This window comes from Cydia amplana, chromosome 1 (assembly GCF_948474715.1).
Source record: "Cydia amplana chromosome 1, ilCydAmpl1.1, whole genome shotgun sequence".
In the NCBI taxonomy this organism is placed as follows: Eukaryota; Metazoa; Arthropoda; class Insecta; order Lepidoptera; family Tortricidae; genus Cydia; species Cydia amplana.
In genome coordinates, this window is record NC_086069.1 from 23,494,477 (window position 1) to 23,512,064 (window position 17,588).

General features: G+C 38.4%; 2 protein-coding genes across 2 annotated transcripts; one reads left to right on the forward strand and one right to left on the reverse strand.

Moving 5' to 3' along the window:
• LOC134650689 (uncharacterized) lies at positions 1–8,641 on the forward strand. Its single transcript, XM_063505625.1, has 6 exons — positions 1–464; positions 1,888–2,108; positions 4,392–4,527; positions 5,171–5,436; positions 5,845–6,052; positions 8,534–8,641. The coding sequence occupies exons 1-6, from the start codon at positions 416–418 to the stop codon at positions 8,602–8,604; spliced, it is 951 nt and encodes a 316-aa protein (XP_063361695.1). The 5' UTR covers positions 1–415; the 3' UTR covers positions 8,605–8,641.
• Positions 8,642–10,466: 1,825 nt separating this feature from the next.
• LOC134650678 (pro-resilin) lies at positions 10,467–16,420 on the reverse strand. The gene is made up of 5 exons (XM_063505614.1): positions 16,130–16,420; positions 14,699–15,871; positions 13,720–13,909; positions 12,273–12,308; positions 10,467–11,167 (listed from the first exon to the last, which is right to left on the reverse strand). The coding sequence occupies exons 1-5, from the start codon at positions 16,136–16,138 to the stop codon at positions 10,578–10,580; spliced, it is 1,998 nt and encodes a 665-aa protein (XP_063361684.1). The 5' UTR covers positions 16,139–16,420; the 3' UTR covers positions 10,467–10,577.
• Positions 16,421–17,588: the final 1,168 nt, after the last annotated feature.

A 17,588-nucleotide genomic window follows, 5' to 3' on the forward strand; every position in this document is an offset into this window, starting at 1 on the left:
CCGAGAGTCTCTCAGCAATAAAACTCGCTGATAGTTTCGTTTTAATGGCCTCTCAGACGTTCTCATTCAAAATGGATCAAGGTCCACAGCATACAATTAAAAATATGTTTTCCATTGTCCAGCGCACAGACGCGACAGTGCACATGTATAATATCTCCCGATCGCCTCTTGCGCATGCGTGAGACATCGCGACAAGATTTAAATTTAGCCGAGTCGCCGGAATTTGCTGGCCTATTTCGATTCCGCCGCAAACGGCAAATTTTAACTGACTTCAAAGTTCCCTTATCGTTATTTATTGCCAAATTATCGTTAAAAGTGGATAATTTATATGGTAGTGCTGTATAGGTCGCTGTGATGTGTAAAGAGAGGACGCTAAAGTGTTGCGTGCCGACTAGGTTATAATCAGCTGTGAGAGATGCGTCCAGCGTTTGTGTTAAGTGTTTTGGTGTGGTTACTAGTGCAAGGTTTGTAAGCGAATGTAAATGTATTACGTATTTAGTTTTTAATTTGTTATGTGTAAATTTAGTGTTAAAAAGTTACCCCCGGTAGTAAAATTTACTAAATTTGTGTTTAGATAGCGTTTAAATGGAAAGACTAAATGAGACATCGATTGGTAGCTACTCGTGTAGTTTATTTGTTTGTACCAATGTCTATAATTTGTTTGTACTTCTTATAATGTTACCAAATTCAACATAAAACGAGAAAACACCGGCGCGGCGGGGTGCGACGACGCGACGATTAATATTTTATTCCAGTGGTTGCCGGCCGACCAGTGTAAGCCTATTTCTGATCGCGCATATTGTTACGAGTCTTGGGGTCTGATTATACCAGAACCTAACTCAAATCCTAGCCCGTGAAAAGCCTCGATCAAGGGTCAAAGCAGAATAAGCACGTTTAACAATCATCTCACGTTTTATTGCCTGTAAATCGGTATTCGTGATAATGACATCGGAAAAGAATTTTTGTCAATGAAGAGTTACAAAACAAGGGAGGCGGTAGATTCTTTATTTGTTTTGTCAGTCATTCATGAATCTATTAAAACCCCTTTTTAGTCGTGTCAAGTAAGATTTTATTTTAGAAGTTACGCACTTATTTATTGGTAAGTAGGTAGAATTTTTAGGGTAGGTAAAACTGGCTTCTCCACTTGATTTGTTATTGGTTTTCAAATCAGACCCAATGGTCTGATTTAATGGTGTTATTCGTCAACTCCTCTTTAATGTAATATGCCAAAATGATAACATAAAACGTTGTTGCGTTAAATGTAAATTGATACATTGATAACGTAACTTGGTCCAGTAAATAAAATGTAAATGCCCTAACTGAAAAGTAGGTACCTAAGTAACAATAACATTGACATTGCAGGCCTAAGGGGGCTTAAATCAGACATAGGTACCTACTGTAGTTGCATATCTTCTTCAATATTTTGTACGCATTTCGACACTTCGGTATTTTACTACTTTTGTAGAGTATAACGATAATACGAACTGAGTAACATAGGTAAAAAAAATGTTATTACATTTTTGTGGCCAAAAGTTAACAATTAGTGTGCAAATAATATTATATGCTATGATTATATCACTCAGGAACCGACGTTTTGGTTTAAAAAAATTAGGCTTTATAGTTATGTCCACAGGTGAGACGTGAGTCTATGACCCAATTATCGTACCGATTAGCAATTGTCCTATGATAGAGATTGTCAAGTTTTCAGCAAAATTACCAGTACTTACTAACATGTTATTCTGAATAACGACAATACCTATTGATTTAGTCTGCCTATGTTTGTGTTTATTTTTGGGAGACTGAAATATTTACAATTGTACCTAGAAAAGATAGCATGAGGCGAGGCCCCTGTTCTAGGAAATTATTAAAACGGCCATCAATTCTCAGATTCCATAACATGTGTGCGGATCCGCGACCTGCGGGTGCCGGCGCACGTGGCCGAGGGCTCGGAGGTGGTGCTGGGCTGCATATTCGACATGCAGGGCCATCGGCTCTTCTCCGTCAAGTGGCTGAGGAACGGAGAGGTCTTCTACCACTACAGGCCCGGAAGCGGCACCTACAACGTGCCAGACATTAGGGCCTTCTCAGATCAAGGAGTATCTGTTGATGTGAGTAATGGTAGAATCAAAGAAGGTAGAAGTAGAACGAATCCGATTTGTTATGATTTCAGGTCAGTACATAGGTACCAAACGGTTTTATTTGTTACCATATGTTACAACTAACGCTAATATGCCTAAATCGGTAAAAGTGCTAATTAAATAGTTAATCTAGTTAGTTTATAATTTTAGGTTTTGTTAGGTATTGTAGTTAGTTGTAGTTTTTAATTTTTTAGATATATTACTTTGATAAATAAATAATCATCTGCAAACTATCAGATTGACACTGTTATAGTAGAAAATGATGTAGAATTGATGCATTTTACCAAACAGCATATGGTTAAGATAAAGCAAACTGTTTCCGTATTTAATATGCATATTAAATTATAAATGCTGCAAAATTTACGGTGTTTCACCTTACCTCTGTTTTAACTAACCTCGGTCTCCCCTAACGTTAGAGAACGTCAATAACTGCATAAAACCGGAAAAAAGCTTTTGTAGTTGCCAAATACTTTTAACTAAAATAGACCAGTGACGCCGGTAACTAATTTAAATGCATTAACTCCATCTTTTATTGGCACCATCTGGAAAAGGTCGAACATGGGTCATGTACAAATATAGTAACTAAGTAAGTACATACTGCTACCGAAAGAAATTATTCTTTGAGATCTTTACGTTTGTTACTAGTTGGCAGTGGTTTATTGTTATAATACCGACATTGAATGTAGAGTATGTATAGAGTAGTGTTAATGCGAATATGCCTATCTTGGCAGCACCATAATTACCAGTAATTACTCGAGACACTAGGTCCGTGGGGTAGGGGGGCTCGGGGACTCCACAAGGCGCTCAGCAAACGCCTAAGGGAGGCCACAGGTGACCCTCGCGCAGGCAGTTTTCTCGCGCAAAGATTGGCCATAGCAATCCAGCGCGGGAACGTTGCCTACGTGACGGGCACCCTACCAAGGGCGCAAAATTTTGATAGGTATTTTTAATTTTTTTAGCTTTAGTTATCTTAATTGTAGTAATGTTAGTATTATAGGCAAGCATAGGGTTGAATGATAAGCAGAGGTAAAATCGCCACGACGGAAGTATGATTTTATAATACGTCGATTTTCTTGTGTTTACGCGCACACATTCACAATAGGGCATGCAGTACCGGTCCCGGTACCAAGAATTTCATTTCCCGGTTCTGGGCATGGCCGGAACCGGGATTCCCGGTTCTTCCCGGTTCTCAAGGCATCTTATGATTATTTTTAAGAAATTGTTTGTGTTAGCGTCACGTTAGCGTACAATCTTTATGAGTGACTTATTTTCATAAAAATAATTTCATAAATATTAATAAATGGCTTAAATTATAAAAAAAAGCCTTAATTAGCGTTCTAACCCATTTTACGAAATTAACCAGCGCACTTTGCCTCCGCCTGGGCTTAAAGATTTGCGTGCAACACGGCCGTAGTCGATACTCAGCACTATGACGGCGCGGCATACAGAAGTTAAAGTACCTATACAAAAGCGCGGCATACAAAAGTTCAACCCGAGTACGGAATATTTTCATATAAACCCAACTTCCTAGAAGAAGAATATTCCAATATATAATATCCTACTTAAGATTTAAAAGTTGTTTAAAGATATAGCTTAAGTCGCTCGGGTCAAAATATATTGTTAGACACCTAATTCATCTAAATAGGTGTAATTTAGTAGTATATTTAAAACTGGGTGAATTTTTACAATTTACCAATATCCGTAATACCGATTGGAAGTTAGTTTGTCCGGTTATTTGGGTCCCCCGTTTCATAGCACCATTATTAAAATGTTATTTAATGTCCCGAGCTAAAGCACTAAACATAACTACTATTGAAATGGGAATAAATACGCATACTTATGAGAACCGGGAAGTACCGGTACCGGGTCTTCAGAACCGGTTCTTTCGACACTATAAAATTCCCGGGAATTCCCGATTCTCAAATTCCCGGGAGCATGCCCTAATTCACAACTCGAGAACGCGCGGTGAATGGCTCAAAGCCGGTAAGTAATATGTGTGCGTGTGAAATTGTCTTATATTGAAGTTTTGTCTAAGCGATCCTACTTATTTTTTTATTTATTTTATTTAATAGGTCTGCCAACAGCGATTACAATAATACATTGTTAGGTAGGTACATACGATAGGTGTCTTAAGTTTATTGCACAGCTAATTATAGGCACACACCACATGTGTAAACTTAAAGTTAAATTAATAAGATTATACTTATATTTATCAACTCTGGGATAATAGGCAGTATTTCCACCTGTTGCCAGGTGTCCCGGTCGAGTATGGAGACAGTGACGCTGCTGTTCATGGGGCGCGAGTCGGCGGGCGAGTACCGCTGCGACGTCACCGGCGAGGGGCCGCTCTTCCGGAAGGATTCCGCCAAAAAAAACATCACGGTCGATCGTAAGCATAATATTTTCCTTTCTTAATTACATTTTGCGGTATATGCTACATACATTGCTGTTGCTACACCTGTATTTAACGCTTTAGAGATTTTAATATTTAGTCTGGCCTAGTGGGTAGTGACAGTGACCCTGCTTTTGAAGCCGATGGTCCCGGGTTCAAAACTTCGAATAAGGGCATTTGTTCGTGTGATGAGTACGGATATATATCGTTATCTAAGTACCCACAAACCAAGCCTTATTGAGCTGTGGGACTCAATTTGTGTAAGAATGTTCTTTAATATTTATTATTTATACTAGCGCGCCTACTTAATTGCATATAGTTCCTAGTTACCTAAAAACAAAATAATATATTTTGGAGTTCAAATAGTTATAGATATGTCGCGGTCATCAGATCATATAGGTAGATTTTGATCATTTCATGAAAAGCCATTTTTTTAGACTTGACAAGTTCATGATATGGTTAGGTTTGATTTGACCTTTTCATGATGTGGCCACCGATGGTTTAACGAACTGATTGTCACATCATGAAATGATCCGTTCTAAGATTAGCCACAACAGATAAATCAGCCTCTGCAGATCTATACAAGTCGAAAAGGAACATCAACAGGAAGGAATCTATGGAACATTATTGTCTGTTCCAGTGGTACCTGAAAAAGAGCCTGAAATTACGGGTCTTCAGGAGTACTACGACGTGGGTTCACCTGTACTACTGAACTGTAGTTCCACGGGCGCGCGACCCGCGAGTCGGGTGCAGTGGTTTGTGAACAACATGCAAGCGCAGAAGTACCACGTGCGCGGACCATGGTACCGGCGCTCGCTGCACCGGCTGGACGCGTACGACACTACGGTCGAGCTCTCATTCGGAGTGCGGGAGTCACATTTCTTAAATGGAATCATGAAATTAAAGGTGAGCGTGATGTTTTATTTATGAAAATATACTTTCACTTTTGTAGGGGAGAAAGTGGCATTGAGGAGCTAGGTGTTGAATTGTGCGAGCTTTTTTTTTACTACGAGTATAAGTAGGTATCATTGATTTCCCGAAACCTACAAACATTTGACTCGTATAAAATTATCTCTGAAATTACCGAAATAATGCAAGTGTCTCTTTCAAAAACTAGCTCCTTTATTCTCCTTGTCCCCTACTTTTATAGAACCTTGAATTTAGTTTTTGGGCAAATATATTGTTTTATAGCGATGAGGACGTTTACATCTTCTTAAATTCATATCATACTACTCGTATTCCGTATTATTTACGTTTGAAGGGCTATACCCATTATTATTATTAATAATATTTGTATTATATGTACATATACAGTGTGAGGCAACATTAGCGCCATTGTATCGCAAGGAGGTGGAGTTCAAATACCAGAGACTCCCGCGGACCAGGGGAGGCATACTCATGGAGACCACTACGAAGTACCTAGAGAAAACCACTGAGGAACCCTGTACTGACACCCTAACTGTGGAATTGGACGAGCCGCCGCCGCACTTGGAGCCATGGTCGATTGAAACACCTGATCCAGGTAAGGTTTATTTATTTATCTATTTAAAGTTTATTGCACAAAGAAAAACTTAATGTACAAAATATGAACTTAATACCATGGGGCATTCTCTACTTGTCAACCTTAGGGCAGAACAGAAAAGAGTAAATAAAATGAGAGCACACATACATATATATATATACTATTTAAATACATAAAGATATGTCGCTATACGCCACCCTTATGGCGTGTATGCATAAAGGAAGGGATGGAAAGATTTGCGATGTCCTGGTAGGCTTCCGTAGCTCAACTGGTTAAGAACTTAAGAGCAACGGAAGTCCTGCCGGAAGCGTAACTTTTTCCATTTTTTCCTTTTTATATAATTTGTATCTATCGATTATATCGATATACATATAATACGAGTATGTATACACACATTAAGCAACTCGTGAGACCGATACTTATTACTTCGCTCGAGCGATAAACTTCATGTTGTTAGGTTAAAGGTTTGTTATTTGTTATGCCCGTGATGTACCTGTTTAAATTTTTGCCTAGCCCCAGTTTATAAATAGTAGTTTGTGTTACAAGGGATCAAAATGATATATTTCCGTCAAGGGCCTACATTGAATTCTGAATGAAGCGATGGATTCTACAATAGAATCCCGAACATGGTGAGGGATTCTAAAGTAGAATCCTGAGCGTAATGAGGGATTCAAGTGTTAACGCCCAAGACGAAATAATTTTGATACCGTGTGACACATACTGCTTTTCACATGCTTTTGAGGGAAAAAAAAATCTTAGTGTTGACACAATCTGATGCTTAAACAGATTATTTAAGCTAAAAAAATTATGTGCAAAAAATGAAAAAATAGTGTGCTAGAACAAAAAGTGTTACTTTAATCCCTCCTAGCAGGGAGGAAAAGTGCCACTTTGATCCCTCCTAGCAGGGAAGAAAAAGCTCTTTTCCGAATAGGTGGTGTGGAATAGTTATTTTCGATACAAGTGCGAAAAAGAGGAAATTCGAAACGAGTGGCGATAAATTAAAACACGACCGAAGGGAGTGTTTTAAATCGACACGAGTTGCGAATTACCTATTCGCACGTGTATCGTACAACGTTTTACAGTACATATGGCACTTTAAAGTTTCGACATACGCACGAAAAGTGCTATTTTACGCACTAGTGCGGAAAAGTAGCCCCATATGTACTGTAAAGGATTTTTTTATCTTATGCTGGGACATTAGGAATGTTTTTTTCTGATTTATAAGAGATGATTTTGTAGTCAGAATGGAACTTTCCTATTAGTCTCGCCATATCAGTCTGTCCATAAGTTCAGAAACCGTTTGGGATCGCGTTTACGGCGGTCAATTACTTATAATAGGAGTTTAATTTAAATAAGTAGTTTAATTACTCTCTAATTGCGACCACGGAACCGACTAGTTTATTATTAAAGATTTGTAATTTTGTATTCTAATTTAGTGGTACAAATACAATACAATCATATCTGCTAAATATTAAATTGCTCGTCGAATTATAATTTCAAACCAGTGTTGTCTTATTAAATTGTACAACGGGACTTAATCGCGTATCTAAGTTTTTAAGATTTACCTCCGACGTTTCGAGGACGGCGTTGTCCCCGTGGTCTCGGAGAAACGTCGGAGGTAAATCTTAAAAACTTAGATACGCGATTAAGTCCCGTTGTACAATTTAATAATGTGTAAAAATCGTGAATGTTTAAATCAGTTTTGTCTTGTTGCAAATATACCTACTTACTAAACTGGGAATTTTAATAATTCGCTTTTTTTTGGGACGACATCATTAAGTAATGAAGTAGTCGTTTTAACAACATAAGTAAAATTATTATGGATTAGGAATCAAGAATTCTTGATTTCAATTTGATATAAGCTAAACTTGTTATATTATGTACTTTTTAGGTATATAGTGTTAGGTCCAATAATAGGAATATTGAGAAGGAATCGCGTCGTTAATATCGTTACGTTATATATGACACCGTAAGATTGTGAACCCGTTAGTTTATAATCTAACGTAGGTTAGGTTAGATCAGCGGTCGGCAACCTGCGGCCCGCGGGCCGCATGCGGCCTGTGAACCTGTCACTTGCGGCCCGCGAGCCTCCCTGGCTATTTTGTATGTAATATTGACAAACTAAAATGGCTGATAAAGTCATAAATATTAACAAAGTGCGGCCCGCGTCAACTTCGTTAACTACTATGTGGCCCTTGGCTGCTAAAAGGTTGCCGACCGCTGGGTTAGATTATAATCTCCCTACCGTCAGTTTATAATGTAACTAGCGAGATTATAATATGACGAGTGTTTACAATTTTACGGTGACATATATATTCCAATGTATCATTTCAATCCAATGCAATCGCTATGCAATGGTAATGTCATTAGCATTCAAAGAGAATAATAATATAACCACTACGTGTCATTCTTAGTGATAATATCGGAACAGCATTAAGAACAAAAAATAATATTTAATGAAATACATCATTTATGTTTCAGACGGCGCCACGTTCACCGGATTGTCCGTCAAACTGTTATACCTCTGCATTTTATTAAGAATATTACTTTAAACGTTTTTTTTAATATATTAGGGATTGTGGCTTTAACTGTACATGCACACTAGCTTCTGTGCTACTGCTAAAAGAAAATACTATATGTATCATAGATAAATGTAAGAAAACTGATGTATGGAGTTAGTACTCTTTCTTTGCTTATATTTATTTATGGTATGTATTTACTTCTTTAACACTTGGAATATTAAAATATACAGTCAGCTGCAGAGAAAATTGACAAAGAAATTTGTATGCAAGCGAATAAATAGCTTAGTACCTATTGCTGACTGTATGTTTTACTAGTCAGGTGAATAATATCGTGTATTTTAGGGTTCCGTACCTCAAAAGGAACAAACGGAATCACTCGTGCGTCTGTCTGTCCAACCATCCCCCCCTTTATCTCCGAAACTAGTGGGTCTAAAACTTTGAAGAACATACACAAAATAGTTCTTTACCTATAAGATAACAGGAAAACCTATTAGAAATGTGCAGTCGAGCGTGAGTCGGACTTAATTACTAGGTTTTAGCTCTGACCTACGGGGTTTTTAAAGTAATTTCATTCATTTCCCACATATTTTTTTTATGTGGAACCAGAATGAAATGACTTTAAAAACCCCGTAGGGGTCGGAGCTAAAACCTATAGTTATTAAAAATTGGGTAATTAACGAAACCCTTGGAACGCGAGTCCGACTTGCACTTGACCGGTTTTTTTTCTAGACGCATTTGGTTAAGATATATGTACCTATACCTACTCTGTGCCACATTTTAAGATGTCAGTTTTGATTGACTGAAGCGAAATTAAGCACAATACATTCATTCTGATTGTGACAACCATTTTTCTACAAATAAAAAAAAGTATTCATAGTCATTTACTATTTGTCATATGTAATTATGGTATAAAGTAAAATGCCGAATTATATTTTGTTTACATTTTTTTTTCATTTATTTCATGCTTGTTGCTGCATTACGTAGGCAGGCACCTACTTATATTCGCATTTCAAAAATCATACGGAACTCATAAGTATTTCATGAGCGCATCGCTCAATTTTGATCAAAATATAATAGTATTTACAGTACATATGGGGCTACTTTTCCGCACTAGTGCGTAAAATAGCACTTTTCGTGCGTATGTCGAAACTTTAAAGTGCCATATGTACAGTAAAACGTTGTTCGATACACGTGCGAATAGGTAATTCGCAACTCGTGTCGATTTAAAACACTCCCTTCGGTCGTATTTTAATTTATCGCTACTCGTTTCGAATTTCCTCTTTTTCGCACTTGTATCGAAAATAACTATTTTAACAGTCTGCTATGTTCGAAATGCCAATCCATATTTCATTTTACCGCGGTTTAACAAAAGGCCTAACAATAACAAGTGAGCGAGTGAAATTGCGGTGTATACGAGGCGTTAGCACGGTGCCGATGCGGCCACAGAACGATATGCAATTGACTTTGTCGCCAATTTTTCGAGTCTCTTTGTCCTCGTGAAATGAAGTCGCAAAACTGTCTAGTTATATGTATCAAACAATAAAAATTGTAGTCTTTTTCACATTCGATCTCACAACTTTTTCATTTTGAAGGAGGTTTGAATAAATACTTATCATATTTCATTAATCGCTGTAACATACCTAATGATGGTTCCTTCTATTGTTACGTCAGTAAATCTTATACTTTAAACGAGAAATTCTTGTATAACATATGTATATTTCTATATTTCGGTGATCTCGTAAGCGGCTCTAAAGATTTCGATGAAATTTGCCATATGGGAGTTTTGGGGGGCGAAAAATAGGTCTTATCTCTGGGAAAACGCGCGTTTTTGAGTGTTTATATGTTCACTGTATAATTGTTGTTTGTTACTACTAGTAAAAATAAAATTAAGATTATAAAAATGTAATTTTATTATTAAAACATTTATTTACAATGCTTCTTATTTTCTAGCCTCGTTTGACGTTATGAAAGCGTAATGTACATAAGAGTTTTTATTGTATTTCTTAATAGCCAGAGCCCCTTGGACCGTTAGGGCCACCGCTGGGGTATCCTTCGTCTCCGCCCCGACCCCCTGATCCTCTGTTTCCTTGGCTGCCACTAGGGTATCCGTTGTCAGCAGTGAGTCTATCCGGAGAGCCTGAGCCCCCCTGTCCTCTGCCGCTCGGCCCACCGCTAGGATATCCTTCGTCGCCCCCTTGCCCACCACTGGGAAATCCTCTACCGCCCTGAGGTCTACCGCTAGGGTAACCACTATCCCCATTCAACCCTTCCAACCCGTTCGTGCCGGGGCCACCGGACGGGTACCCGGCATTCCCCTGACCGTTCTGTTGTCTCTGAGGGGCCCTAAGATCTCCAGAAAGCTGTTGGCCTCTACCGCCTCCAGGTCCTCCTCTTGGATATCCTGCTTGGCCTCCCTGGGACTGGTCGTCGTAGCCCTGCGAGCCACCTTGGCTGCCTTGTGGTCCAAACCCAGAATTTCCTTGGCTAGGTCCGCCCTGCGGATAGCCAATATCGTTATCTCCAGAGAACCCTCCGCCACCGGCGCCCGGGCCGCCGCGAGGGTAGCCTTGACCCCCACCACCGGAACTTCCACCTAAAAGTAGTAAAAATGCAAAGATGCGTTAAATTTGGAAAATAATTTGTGAGCTTGTTCGCTCGCACTAACGCGAACCAATCGTTTAAGTATGTAAAACCACTATTTACTTTGAATTCAAGCGATTATGGCTGAAGGCTGTTTATTATTTCTTTTAAGAGTCTAGTCTATTAAAATTCAGCCAGTAGAAGTTTTGTATGAAAAACGTTACTCGCTCTATTATCTTTAGATTACAATATTTAGCAACGAAAACGAATACCAGACTAAACATATAGTATTTATGTTATTTGAAAGATCAGTATATAATTTTAAAATGAGAGAGTATATTCTATTATATGGCGGTGGCCAGGTTCGTGTGCGTCTTAAAGTTTACCAATTATTACACGTGTCAAAAATCAAATTGTGACTGGAGGACCCTGAGGTCTAATAATTTTATTACGCATACTATCGACACTCTCCTGGGGAGCCCGCACTATATTTATACTGGATCAACCAAATCTTGTCAGTAGTAAAAGGCGGCAAATTTGAAAAATCGCGGGTTAGCAACACTGTGTTCGAATAATTCCAAAATCGCGTGTCATCTGTGTGTTATCTGTGGAATGTGGATCGTGAATGACAGCCTTATTGTTTGTTACATTCTGAATCGTTTCTATTTCAAGAGAAATTTCTGCTGTCACCATTAACTACCAAGATTATGCATGACCTCAAGCAAAGCTAAGGTTCCTACAATGTACAATCATGCTCGTTGACGGTAAACACAAAACATTACTAAAATTTGAGGTTATGATAATTCACTCGAACTGACGTATGAAGAGCGGAAAAATAAACACGTTTTGGTTCGCTGTACATTGCTGCTTTTCTTAGCGCAATTCTGCTCTTTGAGTGTTACATGGTGTTACCCTACTTTAATTTGCAGTACATTGCTACTGACAAGATTTGCTTGACGCACTATATATGCATTTACATACAAAATATATACGTGTGAAATAAAGAAAATGATTGATGAAAAAAAAATGATAAAGAAAATTATTGTTTACAAGAATATAACGGACGCAATATTATTAATTAATAGGATTATATCATCAGGAAGATTTAACCAGATTACCTGCGCCAAACCCGGATCCGCCGCCGGCTGCTCCACCTGATAGACAACATATTTTTTGTTTATTTTTCACTATAAAAACTGTTACGCTTTTACTTAATCTTTTTATAAGTTGGAGTTGTTGTTTTCAGAAAATTAAAAGTGAAAACAGATTTAACCTAAACTTGTTTGATTTACATGCAGAATATCACTTCACTAGAGTTATAACAATATTACAGTTTGGGTCAAAGTAGAATTTGCTTTTGACATTAAATTAAATGAAATTATGACTAAACTATTACCAATATTACTTAATTAAATCTGAGCTAAATAGAATGCGTGAATAAATTTGACGACCGGTCTAGCCTAGTGGCTAGGGACCCTGTTTGTGAAGCCGCGGTCCTGGGTTCGAATCCCAGTAAGGGCATTTATTTGTGTGATGAGCACAGATATTTGTTCCTGAGTCATGGTTGTTTTCTATGTATTTAAGTATTTGTATATTATATATATCGTTGTCTGATTACCCACAACACAAGCTTTCTTGAGCTTACCGTGGGGCTTAGTCAATTTGTGTAATAATGTCCTATAATATTTATTTATTTATTATTTATAAATTAAGGTGATACCTCTAAGGAGCCATCCGACACTTACTACGAGCCAGTATTTTCTTTATAATATGCTCAAATTTTAAATGTGTAAATACTTACAATAGATATATATCTACCTAAAGTTATAACGCCAGTTCGGGTAGAAGTCCTCAAGCGGGTTAATAGTTTAGAAATACAAGTAGAGGGTAAGTACCTACTTGAAACACTATCATGATGGGCTTACTTTTCAAAATAGTACCGGGAGCGGTTCCTTTCTCATTATTTGAAGACACTTTGAAGACCATAAGCTCTAACAACACACATTTATTGAAGGCCGATATTATAGAAAATTTAATGAAGCCTACATTTATTGTATTGGCAGTTATGTTATAGCTTCAACAATTTTTATACAGAAATAATAATTGTAAACTGGGATACAAAAGTGCAGGGAGGAGGGGAAACAATCAGTTTACGACTTGTTTTTACTTCTATTTTTTGTAACTATAATAAGCTACATGTATGCCAAGTTGTATTCTTTCTTCCGCATGGGACCATATTGCTCTTGCTAACACGTAGGTATGCTCTATCTTTAATCTCTATCTAGAATTCTAGAGTGCCCAGGGGGCCTACTGTGAACATCGCATGATTCAAGACAAAAAAACGAAATTTCGTTGTTCACGGTAGACCCTTAACCCACCAGTCAAGTTAGCTCAATCGTTTATAAGTCCGACATAAAGCGTTCGTTCCGTACTTGCAAGTATGTGAGTGAGAGTGATAAATGCTTTATATTGGACATATAAACAATTTCATAGCTAGTTCTTTCATCTTATAATTTGGATAAAGGAACGCAGGGTGTTATGTGGATATACTTGCAATGAACGAACCCTCGTATCGGATCATAGGCTTGTATCCCTGCAGGCCCGCCTCGTACTCCACGACCTGCTTCCTGCCGTCGGGAAGCACTACGTTATACTCCCCGGTGGCGACGTCGCCGTCGCGTTGTTCTGAATGACCAAATTTAGTACCTGTCTGCGCATCGTCCACTTCATAGTTATACTCGTATTTAGCCGGCTCCTGAAACAAAACAAAAGTTTGTTTTTCTAGATTTTTTTTATTATTATTATCAGTCAGGTTAGGTTAAAAAAAATTCCATACAAATAAAACTGTGGTTAAAAGTTAATTGCGCAAAAATATTTCCGACAACGGTAATGATATCCAGAGAGGAAAACTGAGACTACGTTTGTATCGAGAAGCGGTAACATGACGTCGAACTCCTTCCTCTAACAACTAACACCAAAACCTATCGTAAAAGCTGTCAACGTTATGTATCGCCTAAAATGTGGAAAACGGAATAGAGTACGTCCATTGCTCTGGTACAAATATCCGCGATAAACATATAAGTAGGTAAGCAAATTCCTTTACCGGGATTGGATTTGCCATAAGTATTAATCAATTACGCATAATTTCTAGTTAGTTGAAATGAAAATAAAAAAACGTGTAAAAACATAACTGTTATTATTACATTTACCTAGTGTGCAACATAGCGTTGAGGCGGACAAAAAATTAAATTGGAACTTTTAATAAACTTTTGCGTAATTCGACACGTGGCAATATTTTTTTTAGTTTTTGCAAATATGTAAGGCTATGTAACGTTCAGATAAAATCTAGTTACGGTTGTTATTTTGCACTCATTTAACCATGAACGCTGTAAAATGTTGTGAAAATATGTACGAGTAGGTATTACGTTGCCTTTCTTAATAGCGAGTTTAGTAAATTTATTTTTTTAAGATTTTGGCGCATAACTATTATACGCTGATATTCTTTACGAGGGAATTATGGATTTTGAAATATAAAAATACTTACATCAGATCCGTTATCGCCAAAGTCAGAACCGCTGTCGCCAGAGCCACCTCGACCAGCGCCCCCACTACCACCAGCGCCGAAGCCAGGCGCGCCATACGACGAGGAGGGTGCACCAGACGGGTGACCACCGAATCCACCCGGCGGCCCGTTAGCGTTCGGAGCTCCATAAGAAGATTCTGGTGCTCTTTGAGAATTGGGCGACTGACTTCCAGCACCGAACTGGTTATTCGGTTGCTGGAATCCGCCGCTAGCAGGTGGGCCGTACGAGCTATCCGGCCGTTGGCCACGGCCTTGGTCTCCTTGACCGCCACGTCCTCCAGCCCTTCCACCTCCAGGTGACTGACCTAAACCCTGATTTGGAGCATCGTAGCTTGTTTGTGGTCGTCCGCCACTTCCAGGCCTTCCTCCTACACCGGAAGATGACCCTCCTGGTTGTCCAAACGAATCAGGGCCCTGCCCGGGAGCACCATATTCAGCACTCGGAGTGTTAAACCCTCCTTTTCCTTGCTGCGGCGATTGACCTCTTTGCCTGCCAAAAGAACCGCCGGGGCCCTGCTCCGGGGCACCGTATTCATTACTCGGAGCGTTGAAGCTTCCTTGTCCTTGTTGTGGCCGGGAACTAAATCCTCCTTGCGATGGCCTTCCTCCAAAACCACCCTGAGGACCTCCTCCGCCTCGAGATGAGCTAGGTCCACCACGATCTTGGCCTTGTGTTGAAGGTGGTCCATACTGCTTATCTAAGTTATTAGATGATCCTCCGAAACCACCTTGAGAAGATGGTCTTTCTCCAAAACCACCTTGTGGGCTACCTCCAAAACCACCTTGTGGACTACCTCCAAAACCACCTTGAGGAGAGCCAGGTCCGCCGCGACCCTGACCTTGTCTTGAAGGTGGTCCATACTGAGTGTCTAAATTATTCGATGGCAATTGTCCTGGGGGCGAGTAAGACTCGCCAGGCTGATTTTGGCTTTCTGGTCTTGAACCCAGGCGGCCTCCAGGACCGCCGAAAGCAGCAGGATCTCGGGAATTACCACGGCCTCCGTTGTTGGCTCCGGGAGGCCCATACTCTGGAGATGGTCGGCCATTACCACCGGAAGATGGCGGGAGGTAGCTGTTTACTGGAGGCTCGCATTTAGTCGTTGACCATGCAAGGGCGCTAAGCCAAATAACCCACTGAAATCGAATCAATATTTAAAACACAGTTTCTTCTTAAACCTTCTTTAGAAGAACGCAAGTTTCATATTTTAGCAGATTATTTGGTTTACCTAAAAAGTTCATTTTAGTTCATTTTGGTCAAAGCGTGTTTTAAGGAAAGTAAATTATTAGTAAGTACCTAGTAAACAAAATTAAAGTATGAAAATGAAAATTTATGACGTAGTACTTTTTAGTTTAAAAAAATAGACTATTTGCATAGACAAATAAAATTCTTACTAAAATCATCGTTGGCTATTGTAGTGTTGTCATGAATATAATATTATTCTAATATTAATATATGAATTAATTGGAGATGCTGCTTTAATGAGATTTAACTTAGGAATAGGTTTGACGATCGGGACCGGAGCTTATATAGTTCGGTCGGCGAGCGTGATATCAGTGGTAATGCAAGAGCCTCACGCGTTCGTGTCGCGTTTAATTTCGTGCATCTGACTATGGCCGCGGCGCCTGCGCCGTGGGAGTCCTTGTTCGCGTCGCGCTAATACTAATAAATCTATACGTATAACTACTATATCTGTATGGAAATGGTTTGAATATTAAATAATTACAGTCTACAGCAGGGTTACATTCGCAAACCTTATATTTAGAGATTTTAAAGGACCGACAAAGCGCTTGTGATACCACTGTATTTGTGAGAGTCCATAGGCAGTTGGTGAATAAGGTGTAGGGCTTGCAATTCGAATATTCGAATATTCGAATTTGTCGAATATTCGACCTGTTTTGATATTCGAATATTCGGCCGCTCAGGTTTCGAATATTCGAATATTTTTTGATTGAATAATGTATAATAATAATAATGTAACACATATGGGTATTTTCCTGAAATAAATTTTAATTTAATTTAATTTAAATTTTTTATTACTATAAAAAAATCTATGTCATCCGCTGTAGTTACAGTTTCTGTGTGTTTTACGGGTATTTACAGTGAATGAGGGACGGTAGGTACCCAAATACGAAGGATATAATATTTTTACGGTATTCCTCTCGATAGACTTCGTGAATACAGTGAAACCTAACTCAATTTAAAAGAAAACGAAATCAAAAAGTATGTTATTTTTACGGTGCGTAAGTTTTAAGTCAAAGGGTCATTCTGTTTATTCAGTACAAGCGTACGTTAAGCGAATTTTTGAAGTCTAAACCTTGCCATTTATCGAAATTCTCAAAATTAATCATACCAAACCTGCCCAACTTGGTAATCTAAACATGCACCTTTAGCTGACGAATAATCCACCCAGTACTCAACTAACTTTTTCCCTTAAATATTCCAATATTATATAATTAGCCGACCATTAGGAATAATAACTTGCCAAAACAAATAAAGTCAATAAAGATTCAAAATACAATGAAATTAAAGGCCTTTTTACAGGCCTCTGAGTGATTACAAGTTAATTTAAATCGGGAAATAATTACCTACTAAAAAAATATCTTACATACCTAGGTGTTTGGATGGTTAAAGTTATATTATTTCACGCAACGACGCATTTATAATAAGTTTTATCTAGAAATATTAAATACGTTTAATTTTGGCGTTTTACTTGTTTTTATAAATGTGGGCATCTTATAAATAGTAGGATGATAAAATCTAGTCATTTAAGTGGATTTCTGCTAAATATCCTTAGTTTTAGCAATATGTGAAAAAAGCTTTTGAATAAAACGATAATAAACCGATTTCTCG

Bases quoted from the DNA above. Each gene is read 5' to 3' on its own strand.
- LOC134650678 (XM_063505614.1), bottom strand. The intron at 12,309-13,719 runs GTTCGTTCATTG...GTTGTCTATCAG, and splicing joins GCCTATGATCCGATACGAGG to GTGGAGCAGCCGGCGGCGGA. The intron at 11,168-12,272 runs GTAATCTGGTTA...TACTACTTTTAG, and splicing joins CGGATCCGGGTTTGGCGCAG to GTGGAAGTTCCGGTGGTGGG.
- LOC134650689 (XM_063505625.1), top strand. From the start codon at position 416: ATGCGTCCAGCGTTTGTGTTAAGTGTTTTGGTGTGGTTACTAGTGCAA. The intron at 4,528-5,170 runs GTAAGCATAATA...TGTCTGTTCCAG, and splicing joins AAAAAACATCACGGTCGATC to TGGTACCTGAAAAAGAGCCT. The intron at 6,053-8,533 runs GTAAGGTTTATT...TTTATGTTTCAG, and splicing joins GATTGAAACACCTGATCCAG to ACGGCGCCACGTTCACCGGA.